This window comes from Melanotaenia boesemani, chromosome 19 (genome assembly GCF_017639745.1).
Source record: "Melanotaenia boesemani isolate fMelBoe1 chromosome 19, fMelBoe1.pri, whole genome shotgun sequence".
Classification (NCBI taxonomy): domain Eukaryota; kingdom Metazoa; phylum Chordata; class Actinopteri; order Atheriniformes; family Melanotaeniidae; genus Melanotaenia; species Melanotaenia boesemani.
Window position 1 is genome coordinate 29463532 of NC_055700.1, and position 14395 is coordinate 29477926.

The 14395-nt window shown below is 43.4% G+C and overlaps 1 protein-coding gene across 1 annotated transcript in view; it reads right to left on the reverse strand.

Annotated features, from left to right (window-relative positions):
• The window catches only part of tln1 (talin 1), an 82126-nt gene that overhangs the window by 24166 nt on the left and 43565 nt on the right, over positions 1-14395 (reverse strand). Inside the window, 17 exon segments of the mRNA XM_041969602.1 lie at positions 779-868; positions 1559-1652; positions 1750-1889; positions 2135-2332; positions 3161-3280; positions 3453-3661; positions 3958-4060; positions 4140-4268; positions 6477-6611; positions 6721-6834; positions 8308-8421; positions 9245-9373; positions 9444-9610; positions 12340-12634; positions 12710-12877; positions 13968-14066; positions 14145-14353. Of these exon segments, the coding sequence (XP_041825536.1) occupies positions 779-868; positions 1559-1652; positions 1750-1889; positions 2135-2332; positions 3161-3280; positions 3453-3661; positions 3958-4060; positions 4140-4268; positions 6477-6611; positions 6721-6834; positions 8308-8421; positions 9245-9373; positions 9444-9610; positions 12340-12634; positions 12710-12877; positions 13968-14066; positions 14145-14353 (2513 nt within the window).

Here is a 14395-nt window from a genome sequence, read left to right on the forward strand (position 1 = left end):
AACTTTAATGTTTTATGCAAGGTTTTAAGATTCACATTGAACCATCCCCGATTACTACAATCTTTGGAGTGGTGCGACCAGGACTACACATTAATACGTTGGGTAAACTGTTATAGCATTTGCAGCTCTTTTGGCCAGGCGGATGACACTCATGAAATGGATGGACAAATGTCCCCCTACATTCAAGCACTGGATCAACGATTTGATGCAATGTCTGACTCTGGAACTAATTTGCTATTTAGTACAGGGTACTAATTTAAAATTTTATGCTACCTGGCAACCTGTTCTTAACCTGGTCGAAAAGATGGACTCTGATTATGTTGTAACTCAATTAACCCTTTTATTAGCCTCCTATTTTGGTCTTTCCATGTTTTACTGTATCTATATAATATAGTGTAATTTTACAGTATACATGTCTGTATGGTAATCTGTCAACTGTATGTTTGTTTCTTATATCCAAAATGTTATTATTATTATGATTCTCCTTTGTACGATTTGTTCTCCTTGATATGATATACTGGTGCAGTAAGAATGGGTGGTGGGTGGGACTGTGGGATGTTGTTGTCTGTTGTTAGTTTTTGTTTGTTATATATATAAATATTAATAAAAAGAATTTCATTAAAAAAGTTGGTCAGCTGAATCAGTCAGAGTCAGGAAACCTTTCAGATAAAACATGAAACATCAGTAGGAAACAGAAGTCCAAATACTGTAGCTCAGATTCAGAGGAAAGTAGAGAAATAAGAGGATGACCACAGAATCAAACCCAGGGATGTAGTACCTTCGAGTTCTCCATGACGCTGTCGATGGTCTCAAAGAAGGAAAGCTCGTTGACGGCTTCCGTTGGGTTTTCCAGCATCCCTTTGACCGACTGAAGATACAAAACACATCTCAGACCTCTGTATGATGCAGTCTGACGTACAACCCCAACAGTAAAAGTAAATGATTTCCACATCTCCTCAACTCAAACTGAGACGTTTCACCATGAGATGAAAATATGAGCTGATAGTGAATCTGATGGAAAAAGTTGGAACAGGAGCAACAAAAGGCTGGAAAAGTACCTGGTACAAACCAGAAACACCTGGAGGAGCATTGGACAGCTAACCAGGTTACCTGGCAACAGGTCAGTAACATGACTGGATATAAAAGGAGCATTTCAGAGAGGCAGAGTCTCTCAGATGGAAAGATGGACAGAGCTTCACCAATCTGAGACAAACTGGATCTAAAACTGGAACAATTTCAGAAAAATGTTCCTCAGACTTTGAAAATCCTCCATCTACAGTGTAGAATATCATCAGAAGATTCAGAGAATCAGGAGGAATCTCTGTGTGCATGGGACAAGGCTGGATGCTGGTTTCCAACTTTTTCCAGATGTGTTGCTGCATCAGATTCACATATTTCCATCATATTTTCCATTACAAGGTAAAATGTCTGTTTCATCATCTGAGATGTTGTTGATCTTCTACTGGGAATAAAATGAGTTGATGAGAGTTAGAAATCACTGCACTCTGTTTAATTGAAAGCACATCAGTACATCATCAGCAGGTGTAATGGCGGTTACCTCCAGCTCTCTGAGAGCGTTATCGCACTCCTTCTGACCCGGAGCCTGCTGCGTACACATGGTGATGAGCTGGTTGATGCTGTCTGTAACTGCCCTGGAAACAAACGCTCCAAAAGTAAATACATACAAAAACAAACTGCTGTTGGAAACAAACTAATAAGGGAAACTAGAATATGAAAATCGCCTCCTACCGAGCAGCTGCTGCCAACTGGTTCTTGAGGTTGGGGGAGCTGGGATCAGTGGACAGGGCTTTAGCTGCCAGCAGCAGCTTGCTTGATGACATGGAGATGGTCTTCAGGTTGGACACCACCTGAGTCTGGTCTTCTTTAGACTGCAGAAGATGGAGAGTACATCACAACCGTGCAAAGCTTCAGTTTTATTTCAGATCAGGATCTTCTGGTTGCTGATAACAAGATACACCTGAGGAATAGTCGTTAAGATGACTAATTTCTTCTTCTAGGACTAAATGTCCTTTTTAATCACACCAAACTAAATTAGGAAGTTAATCCGCTGCTTAAGTTTTAAAACAAAGTTTTTAATCAGTCTCTGATTCATGTTCCCTCTCCTCATACTGACATGTGACGTTCCAGCCATGTCCACACCGGCCTCCAGGAAGTTGCTGAAGTCGTGTCCAAACTTGCTGGTGGCCCTGGCCAGGTCCTGGCCCGTCCCCCTAGAAGCTTGAACCACCTCGTTGGCCGACTGGTTCAGGCCGGCTGCAACCTCGTTGAGCTGCGACTGAACCTCCTGGAAGCTCCGCCCACTGGATGGGAACTACAGAGGAAGAGGACAGTGAGAGCCGGAAGGAAAGAAACTGAAATCTAGATTTAATCTTTCTGATAAAGAATGACGATAAGTATCTCTATCAAATAAATAACAGGATGTTCCAAAAAAATGTCATTTAAAGGTGTCATCATCTGGTCTTTTCATGTGTCCACTGTCCTCTAAGTGTCTTTAAATATTTTTTTGAAAACTTGTTAAACAAACAAACAAAAAAAATCAAACATAGAGCTTGTTCTGAGTCTTTGCTCATACCACAACTTTGTCTCGTAAGAGTTCATGCAAGCTTTTGACTAATTTAAATAATGTTAATGAGGTGTGTGCTGATTGGCCGCAGGGAGGCCAGAGTTGGAAGGGGGGCGGGCCCAGTGCATGCACAGTGCATCCGACTCCAAAACATCAACAGCTTAGTGATGGCGAGCGAACCTGACCGAGCAGCAGCTTACGGAGTTCAGCCATTTATGTTTGAACCAGACTCCGAGGCTGAGAGTGAAGATACCGAGGTGGTGGAACAAGCACGTTTACAACAAAATGTTTACAAAAGTTTACATAGCAAAGCGCTTCACCCCACTTTAAAAAAGAAAACACGGGGCTCATTTGTACATTGCAGAGGGTTAAACTTTTAGGCTCGTCTATTAGCATTAGCTGTGTCAGCAGTAAATCATGACTTTATACCATTATATTATTCCACGTCTAAAGCAGACTTTAGGCATGGACTTTAGACTTTAGGTCTACATGCTTCGGTCAGCAGTGTTCAAACTAAAGCAATAATTAATAAACTTGCTGATTTAACTGGAAATAAAAACTGAAAGTTGGACTCACAGAATCAGCCAGCAGAGACTTGCTGGCTTCGCCCACCGTCCGGATGGCGTTGTCCACATCCCGCTGGCCAGGAAGGGAGTTAACACACCTGTTCATAGCCTGAGACACGGCCTTCGCCACCTACACACACATGGACATTATTATCAGTCATTATTATCCCACTTTAGCTACTGGTTTGCTGAACTGGTTTGACTTTGACTTAGTTGAAGGTGATTAATAATGATAAATAAATATTTTAAATGACTTTAGCTGCCCTGATCATCCCTAACACCTCCATCCCTCCACGTCTAACCTGGGCCAGTCTCTGCTGACTCTCTGGATCTCCTGGCTTAGCGATGGCCCGTTTAGTTTCCTCGATCAGGTTGGCTGACTTATCCATGACATCAGCGGCACAGTCCAGTACAGCGCTGCGAGCTGCCGGGTCGTTGGTGGTGGCGGCGACTCCTCTGGCCGCGGAAGCGAGAGACTTCAGGGTCTGGGCCATGTCTCTGGCTGATATACCTGATCCAACAGAGGAGAAGAAACTCACTCAAAACTGTCCTGATTAACCTTAAATACACTAACAGGATATTGGGATGACAAGAAGCATTAAATCAGGATGAATCGGGTTGCAGTTCTGATAGCATGAAGAGGAAACTTTTATATCAGTTGCTCTTCATAAATTAAAAAGGGTCGATTTTACTGGTTTTACAACATGCATAATTCATAATTTAGTCTAGAAACAGGTCAGTTGTTTTAAACCAGCAGAACGGGGCCTCAGCCTTGTTTTTTTCTCCATGTGTCTATGTTTGACCCACCGATGTAGTTCTCGTTTCCCTGGGTGGCTTCACTCAGCAGCTGGGCGATTCCTGAGGTCACGGCTTTACTGCTGGTTCCCAGATCCTGGGAACATTTGTCCAGCTGACAGACAACCAGGGAGGAATGACCAGTTAGAGCGTTGTTAACAATCTTTATAAACAGTTAATTCTGAGTGTCTCACCGTCTCTCCTGGCAGAGGCCTGAGTTTTCCTTCTTCAGCAGAAGCTTTGGCCTCCTGGATGTCCTTCTCCAGATCTCTGACCGTTGTCAGAGCGTTGTCTATCTCCAGCTGACCACAAGCATCCTGAGCCTGCACACACACAAAGAAAACATCATTAAATCCCACATTTCCAGCCAACATCTCTTCATCAGTCTGTGGAAGCTGCAGGAATGAGTCTCTCAGAGCCTGAGAAGCAGAATGGGGTGTCCAGCCTTTTTGGGGAGCTGGGGTTGTAAATGTGTTCACAGCAACATGTGGTCGGGTTTCCTCTGATGCTGCTTTTGCTGCTGATGAAGCTCCAAAAAGTATGTTTTATTAACATGTTAACCTTTATTTATGGCATTTGTTTGTTGTGGTTCTGTGTTATTTTAAAGTTTGATGAAAATATTAAATACAAACTGTATTTTCTTGTCAAAAATACGTAATATAAATGTGCTTATCCACATACAAACCATTTCTAATTGAAAATAAGGAGGGGCGATCCTGAGACTGAACATGTTTGAAGTGCTCTTCAGAGGAACTGCTATAATTGATCTGAAATTTCAGCACGGTATTACTGCACAGAACACATTTCACCGTTTTTCCACAATAACCTCTTGAATCCATGACTATTTCTATATTTATTACATTTTTCCAAATTTACACACATGAGAGATTATTTTAGAATAAGTGTGTTAACCTCTGAGCTGTCCTTTGGCAAAGTCAGATTTTTGGTCATGTTACAGTAATGAAAAAAAGAGATGGTGATAGTAATACTCCAAGCGCCTACAATATGGTCCTCACACCTGTAACGCTTTTAAAATCCACACACAGCTCACTAGTGCTTTGCTAATGGAAAAGCCCAGGCTTCCTAACTCAGGGTGTTTTTTAAGGAACTGTCTCCTCCAGGAAGGTGGTCTTTAGCAGGCTGGGAGGCCACTTGCAAGGGAAGAACAGGGAATGGGACCCTTGCATGTGTCCCACCCACATAAATTGTCTGGTGCTGCTGGCAGTGCACCTAGCTCTGAAACAGCCTCTCGCTTGAGTGAGTAGCCACCATGTTTTAGTGAGGTCGAACAACTCCACAGCCATGGCCTACATCAACAGGCAGACCTTGAGGGCAACCCACATACCCGGCGTCCAGGGAAAACCTCTGTATGCAGATTGAAAGCTTCACCTCGAGGTGGTTAAAGTTTAGTTGGGCAGCTGTGGTTGTGTTAGCATCAGTGGGGAATGCTCAGTGTCCTCTTTACTTCTCCCTGCAAGATCAGAGAACCCTGCTGGGCGCTGGCCTACAAGTGTTCAGAAACCCTCTTCTCTGTGTTTCCACGGTGGCTCTCATTTCCCCAACTCTAACCAGAGTGAGGGAAGAGGGCTTGATTCTGATTGCCCTGCGGTGGCCAGGGCCAAACTGGCTGGTGGAGATCTTTCAGCTTCTGTCCGGGCCAGCAAGGCCATTACCTCTACGCAGAGATCTGCTGTCTCGAGCATGAGGGGAGATTTTTCCCCGATGTCAAGAGAGGCTAGCTCTGTGGGCTTGGCCTGTGAGTGGTTCAACCTGAATGCAGCAGCGCTTCCTCATAGTGATATTGACACTATCTGGTGTGCTAGGTCATCGACTAGCTGTTATATGGACACAAATGGTGTGTGTTTGAAAACTGGTGCACAGAATCTCAGGCTGGACCTTGTCACTGCTCGGTAGCACTGGTTATTCACTGACAAAGGCAAAGCTTTCTCAACCATCAAGGTGTACCTGGCAGCTATTTCAGCCTGCGCACCATAGTTTGCCCACATCCAGGACACTGCCTGTCGTGGGAACTTCACACTCTTCTGAACGGACTCTGTTTTGAACCGCTAGAACAGGTGGAGCTGTAGTTGTTGTCCTTTAAGTCTTCCCTACGACTTGCTCTAGATCACCTAGTTGGTGAGATCCATGCACTGTCTGTGAACAATGCGTTAATTTGGTTTTCTCCAGATAATACTCAGTCAGTTTACGGCCTGAGCCGGCTTTAATCCCAAAGGTTACAGGCTCATGCTCACTTATAGAGCCAGTCGTCACAGACACAGACGTCAGGGCTGGCTTAATGACATTTGAGCTTATAATGAGGTCATGCAGGAGACGTTCCCCATAGTGAGACACTCACTCATGCTACTCAGAGAATCGGTTTTATGCAAGTCACCTAAAGTTTTGTTTGTGGTTTGTTTCAGCATCATGTAAATGATGTAATTTGAACATTACCAAAGACTGAAAAACACCTCTGTGGCATTTTCTAAATATGAATGTGGTACTTGTTACCCTGCAGACGTGATGTTCAGTACCTTCTGTGAGGCAGTTCGGAGCTCTGCCAGGGCGCTGGCCAGGTTCTTGGCACACTGACTGAGTTGCATGGCTGAAGCCTGGTCACTGATGGTGGGAACTGTGGCTTTGGCGGCTGTAACCATCTTGGTACCTGGCTGGTGGAGGACAGAAAGAGATTTTGGTTTTAAAAACACAGAGGTCAGATTTCTGTCAGTGTTGAGTATTTTTATTAACGTGGGTGTGGATAAAGGTGATGGGAATCACCTGCAGGAAGTTCTGACTAGCACTGATGAGGGCGAGCTGAGCAGAGGGACTGTCCGGCTGAGACTGGCTGCCTCGAACTCCCTGGACCAGCTGAGGGATCTGCTCTGCCACCACCTGATCACACAGGACATCTTAAATTAAATCACTCATTTACCTTCACTGCTTGTTTGTGGTGAAAAACATGAAAACATGATTGAAGTTGTTTTCTAAAGATTTCATCTCTAATATAAAAACAGATTTTTTCCTCTTAAACCTTCAACAGCTAATCACGTTTCTGAGACCTATGTGATACTCCTCTTCTGCCACCTGGTGGATAAATTTGGCACTACAATTATAATAAATACAATTGTTATAATAATTGTAATAAATGGTATTTATTATCTTTCTTCTTCTTTTTCAAAATCTGGGAAATCCCACATTTTTGGGGAGCTGGAGTTGTAAATGTGTTCACAGAAACATGTGGTCAGGTTTCCTTCGATGCTGTTTTGCTGCTGCTGAAGCTCAAAAAAGTATGTTTCATTAACACTTTAACCTTTATTTATGGCATTTGTTTGTTGTGGTTCTATGTTAAGTTGTTTATTTTAAAGTTTGATGAAAATATTAAATAGAAACTGTATTTTCCAAAAAAACTGGGAAGGGTACTAGAACATCTGATCCGAACTGTCACACTTTTTTGGGACCCTTCTGTTGAGGTCCTAATTATACACATCCGACCCTAAAGGGTGGAGCTTAACTCACAGCAATCTGACAGTTTCGTCTGTTTCCTGCATCGGTTACCCATGTAATTTGGTCCGTTTTCAGGGAGCTTAACTATCGGTCGCCTGACGCAGAAGACTGAGCAATACCACCAGAAATCGCGGGGCAGTGTTGAACAGAATAGCTGACATCTGACCAGCGAAGGAAACAAACCAGAGAAGAAGAAGGTCATGAAGGAAACAATAAAGCAGAAGATCGAAGACGAGCACAACAACTATAGAAATTGCACGAGCTTTTGAATAACAACTACATGTGAGTGTTTAGGGTGTGTTGGGTGATTAGAAACAACTTCATAGCAACACATTACCGCTGCTAAACGGTGTCTGGAACTGACGTCAAATCGCGGGAGTGAACTTTGAACTCAGCACTGCCCCCTAGTGGAGGAACTGACTTAACCATGACAACGCAAAACACGTGTGGAAGCATGAGGCCGACGATGCATGAAGTTTGAAACGGACTTTGCTTTTTACGTATGTAAGGGAGCAGAAATGGGCCTTTAGTCATGTAGACATTTACCTTGCAGCTCTGTAGTTTTACTGGTTAGTTTGCAGAGACGTTTACCTTGCAGCTCTGTAGTTTTACTGGTTAGTTTGCAGAGACGTTTACCTTGCAGCTCTGGAGTTTTACTGGTTAGTTTGCAGAGACGTTTACCTTGCAGCTCTGGAGTTTTACTGGTTAGCGTGCAGAGACGTTTACCTTGCAGCTCTGGAGTTTTACTGGTTAGCGTGCAGAGACGTTTACCTTGCAGCTCTGGAGTTTTACTGGTTAGTTTGCAGAGACGTTTACCTTGCAGCTCTGGAGTTTTACTGGTTAGCGTGCAGAGACGTTTACCTTGCAGCTCTGGACCAGCTGCTGCTGGGCGACCTGGTTCCTGTTTGAGGATGCAGCATGCTGGGCTGCAGCAATTGTCTGAGTGGCGGCAGCTGCTGCTTGTTTGGCTGCGTTCTGGTCAAAGATAGAGGAGAGACGTGTCCGTCAGCAGGCCACAATTCATACAAAAAAATTCAGTATAAATCCAGAAACAACAATATTACATGTTGGGTATCTCAAGGATCATTTTAGGTCCAAACTGTTGACTATGTATGTTAATGATATTTGCAATATATCAAATTTATTAAAATTGCTGTTATTTCATACAAACACACACACACATATATATATATATATATATATATATATATATATATACACACATATATATTTATATACATTTTGTTTATTATTCATTTTACCAGGTGTGGTACTGCAGCAAGTTTTGGAGGTGTTCACAGAGGAAGTAAATAAACAAAAAAAATGTGGTTTGATTTAAAAAAATAAAAATAAAAAGTCTTCATATTTGAAAAAAAAAAAATCATTGTATGTTGTTTGGAAGTGATAGGAGAAATGTAGAAGCAAAACTAATCATTGATAATGTAAGCATAGAAAGAGTGAACGTCTGTAGAAAATTGAAATTACTCTGATTTAAACAGACTTTTTTTGTTAATTTATATAAAGAAGCTCCTGTTTACATGCTCAGAAAATCTACTTAGTCTGAATATATTGTTTATTTTTGGAAAGTAAAAGTTATAATGGAGCCTGATGATTTCACCATCAACCAAATCTCCAAGATGGTGATGTTTGCTTCCTCCCCCTTTGCTTCTGGTTAAACTGGGCCGGTTCATCAGAAGGCACCAAAGTTCAAAGACTTGAGAATCAAACCAGAACTGTGTTTGTGCGAAAGCATGAATAGAGATTGGGAGCATCAGAACCAGAACTTTGTTTTTTTTACCTCTAACTTGTTGACCAATCTTTTCTTGATGGCATTCTGGGCGGCGGCGTTGGTTGCCATGCGGAGGCCTTCAGCCGCCTCACGCAGCTTCTGCTGCTGTTCCTCGCTGTCTGGGTTAGCGGCTGCACCCTGAAGAGAAATCAGAAATGTCAGCCAACATTCAAAGGAAAACTGCCTGGAAGTGTTCAGATGCTCAGACCTTTGCAGCCTCCACCATCTTGGCGGTGGCATCAGCCAGCAGCTTGGCAGCTGAAAGAAGTTTGCGTGAATTCTCCAAGTCCGACTCGCCCTCCGCATCCATCTTGATGGCGTTGACCAGGTCAGAGGTGGCCTGGGCCAGGATCCGAGCCTGACGGACCATCTCACCTGATGTGGTAGAGGGAAACAAAACACTGCAAGTTAACGAGGAAAACATGAAAAACATGACAAACAATTCCTCCTTTATCATTTTTATATCATGTGTTCCAGTTAAAAGACAAGCAGCAGCAGTTTGAACCATCTGGAGACGAGTAACCCAACAACAACCATTACTTCCAGTTTTTCTTCATTATATGTTAAATGCATGGCAAGTTCATTTGTATAGCACATTTCCTGTACATAAAACATTAAAAGCATTACAGCGGGGGCAGAAGAAGCATAAAAAAGTACATTAAAAACAAACTTTAAAAAGAAATGAAAATAAAATAGGTAAAAAGCCAGAAATAAAATTCCAGTGTGGGGAAATAACAGCTGTTCTGATAAAAGGAATCAAATAAAAAAGTTTTTAACCCTGATGTAAAACTGCTGAGTCAGCAGACCTGCAGGTTTCTGGGAGTTTGCTCCACATGTGAGGAGCATAAAAGCTGAACGCTGCCTCTCCACATTTAGTTCTGACTCTGGGAACAGAATCAGAGACCCTGATGACCTGAGGGATCTGGCTGGTTCATAACCAACCAGAAGGTCCTGAATGGATTCTGGTCCTAAACCATTCAGGTCTTTGTAAACTAACAGCAGGAAGCCAGTGTAAAGATCTGTGGACTGGAGTTCTAGGATCTACTTTCCTGGTCTTAGTGAGGACTGGAGTTCTAGGATCTACTTTCCTGGTCTTAGTGAGGACTGGAGGTCTAGGATCTACTTTCCTGGTCTTAGTGAAGCTGGAGTCCTAGGATCTACTTTCCTGGTCTTAATGAGGACTTGAGTTCTAGGATCTACTTTCCTGGTCTTAGTGAGGACTGGAGTTCTAGGATCTACTTTCCTGGTCTTAGTGAGGACTGGAGTTCTAGGATCTACTTTCCTGGTCTTAGTGAGGACTGGAGTTCTAGGATCTACTTTCCTGGTCTTAGTCAGGACTGGAGTTCTAGGATCTACGTTCGTGGTCTTGTGAGGACTGGAGTTCTAGGCTCCACTTTTCTGGTCTTAGTGAGGACGGCGTTCTAGGATCTACTTTTCTGCTCTTAGTGAGGACTGGAGGTCTAGGATCTACTTTCTTGGTCTTAGGCCTTGTTTACGCTACAATATTTCCACGCAAAACACAAAAATTTTTCCTTTGTACTTTGGCAAAAAAACAAAAACAAAAAAACACAACAGCGAAATGAAAACCATGAGAACACAGAGACAACCAGAAGTGATGTGGTGCCCATGCCAAGCCTCTAGTGGGCAGTGAAACTTTAAGCGACACACTTCTGGCTTGGTTGTTTATTTTGAACTTAGCTGTTTGAAACTTAGTGCTGATTTTAATCTTTCTTCTTTGGCTCCCACAACTATTATTTCAGTTTTCTCTTCATTTAACTGAAGGAAGTTCTGACATATCCAATCTTTCGGATCAGAATATCGACTCCTGGCGATGTAGATTTGTGTGTCATCAGCATAACTGTGGCAACATATTTTGAGTGAAGAGCAATCCAGAACTTCACATCATGGAGACACTGAAGCAGAGGTCTGACAGAGAGAGTCGAGGAATATAAATTTAACTGTCATCTGCATAACAATTACATAACTGTGTAACAAAACTGTGCTTCTGGAAAGTGAAGTGGGAGGAGAAAGAGGGTAAAATGAAGTGGTCCCAATACTGAACCTTGTGGGACTCCATGTTAGAATAGAGTAGAGGACAGAGCTTCATAGAAGGTACAAAATTATTTTGTAGTTTTATGAATTAACTCTTGGTTGGACCTGGACACATCATCAGTGATGTTTCCTGGAGTCCTCGGGTGTTTCAGGTCCTTCAACAATCAGACACCCTCCCCTGGTTGACTAAGCCAGGTTGATTTGATCACATCTTAGCTTTTTCAGAATTGATAAGATAACTTTATAAAAGCACAAAAGAAGCTCTCAGTCATTCAGAAAAAGCAGTACGAAACAAAAGGAATAAAATACAAGGTCTGTAATCTGGTCTAATCCTGAAGAATGACCTTTATTAAAGCCTTTCTCCTTTTCCTGTAGAGTTCCAACTCAGCTGTGAAGTCAGAAATGACCACGAGCCACGTTTATCAGCATGTGTTTGGTTTTGTTGGTAAACAGATGTCAGTTTTCCATCATGGTGGGGGTCATGGGGCAGTTGGGCTTAGTCTCAGGACAACCACAAAATCCACAAACTAATAACAATATCTTCAGAATTTAGAGACCAGATGATCTCCCAATGGTTCAAGGACAAGAACAAAATCAGACTGAATGAAAGTCAACCAGCAGGACATGATGGAGCCTCTCTGGAGGAAACAGAAGAAGAAGAAAAGTTCATTATCTGGAAAAACACTCCAGGGTTTGTTTTTTTAATCTCATTAATTCAGAAAAACCAAACAGATGTTTTATTATCATCTTGTTAATTCAGAAAAACAGAAGTTTATGCTCCGTACTGCATTACCACAGCTGATGGAGAAAATAGACTGGAACCAGCCAGGCCGCCTAACCAGGAATACAATACCCTTTACTTTTCCTTCCTACCATTTAACAGGTTTCTGTTTCTTCCATCCTTAAAAACCTTGTTTATATCTTCACATCCTCATCTACTAACCAATCAGAGGTCACCTTTCCGATCAGCTCAGCTGGAAGGTTGAATGAGGCGGTAATGAAACCACCACATGATGAAGCATAGAGATGAATCCCAAACCTCCGTCACTCACCAGCGTCTCCCATGGAGCTGAAGATATTCTCAGTCACATCCAGGATGCGGTCGGTGGCCTCTCCGTGCCGTCCAATCGGATGTCCTCCGCTGGCGTACTGTTTGATGTGCTGCAGCAGCTCATTGAGAGCCTGAGTGACGCCCGTAGCCGCCACGCCCACCTGCTTCAGGAGACCCTCGTCCTTGGTGGCACACTGTGATGCATCCACGCAGCCCTCCACTGACTTAGCCACCAGCTTGCCTGCCTCAATCAGCTGCTCCTGGCAGACCGGGGAGCTGATGGTTGGAGCCACCACCTTGATGAGACAGAAGAAGAAGAAGAGCTCAGACTTGGAGCAGTCCACCCTGGCGTTCAGAGATCAGAGACTCACCCTGGTGCAGGCCACCAGCTGAGACGTGGACAGAGCACACTGAGTGGCTGCTGCAATGACCCGGTTCTGCTGGGCCGAGTCCTCCGTCTTCTGGGCCACGTTCTTGGCTTTGAGCACAAGAGCGGCGGCAGCGTTAGCCACGGCTTTAGCTAGCTGCATCAACATGTCCTGGAAACACAGCAGGGATAACAGCACTTAGGAATGATGGAAACCAGGGGAAGTTTGAAGAAATGAAGGAATGATTCCCCAAAACCGGATCAAACATGAAATCACCAAAACTAAATGATTTGTTTGGAGGCCAATAAGTGGGCCGATCAGGAGAGCCAATCAGATATCAGAGAAGAGAGAAAGATCCATCCTTTAGTCTGAAATGGCATCAGCATCCACTGATTAATACCAGCCCCTAAAAATCCTGATCGGACCATTTAATGAGACGTGAATTAAACAACTACTGATGAGCTGCTGGTTATTTCATCAAACTTTATTTAAATATTTTAAATTTCTTCAGAATCACCCTTCTTAGTCATCAGACGGCCAGACAATGCCGGGTCAAAAGAGAAAAAAAAGGAAAGAAATTAATTAAAACATTTTTAAAAAATCTAACTCGTAAAATAAAAGGAAAATATTTTATTTATCCCCCAAAAAAGTCATAATTCATTTATATTTTTGGGGGGATTAATAAAATATTTTTATTTCCTGAGCTGCCGGTGATGTTAATACAAAAAACAAACAAAAAAAAAACCTGACTCAGCATGATGGCGATCACTGTAAAAGAAAAGCTTCAGTATAATTAAAGCTGTGACCTCTGTTCCTGCTGCAGGAATTTTCTCTTAAATCATCCGGATTTTCTTTGAATGTTGACGCTTAGACTCCTGAAGAAAATGTTAGCGCTGGTGGATCATCACCAGGTTGTAAGCAGGCAGTTATCAGCCGAGCTAAAGTTGAAGACTGCTGACTTAAAAAGTCCAACACTTTACTCAGGAGTACAGTTTCTTTACCCAAATTCATTTTTGATTAACCTCAGAGATAGAAGCAATCGTTTCGAGGACAGGTTAGTTACCAGCATCTGACAGTAAGAGTGGGCTCTCCACCTGGGACCCCTGAAAGATCCTCGAAGCTGTCGGACATATTCATATATGAGATGGACAAAACTTTAACCGGCCAAACCTTTCCAGTCAGAATTAAAAGACTGAACATTTTACTGATGATAACTTCCAAACAGGTCCTGGAGTCATGTGATCAGCTGTGGCAGACGAACCTGGAACTGTGGATCAGTGTCCGATTCTCCGATGTGCGACAGCAGCTCTCCGCTGGCCTGACCCACATTTCCTGCAGCCTGCAGCAGGTTCTGACGAGGCTGAAAGAGAAAAGACGTGACGGAGGTGAGGGTCATGGAGGAGGAAGCAGACGACTCGTCTTCACCGCGCTCCTCTACCTCGGTGTTGGCGGGCTGAGCCGTCTTCAGCATGTCGGACACAGCGCAGGCCAGGTTCTTGGCAGCTCCCAGCAGCTGCTGCCCGTTTCCACCTTCATCCTCCATCAGCGCCGCCAGGAGCTTCACACCCTTCGACATCTCCGTCAGGTTGGAGGAGATGGTGGTGACGGCGCAGCCCACCGCCGTGTAGTCCGTCTCTGCAGGGTCACCTGGCACAGAAACACAGATGGGTTAAATGTTACCGTTTTATT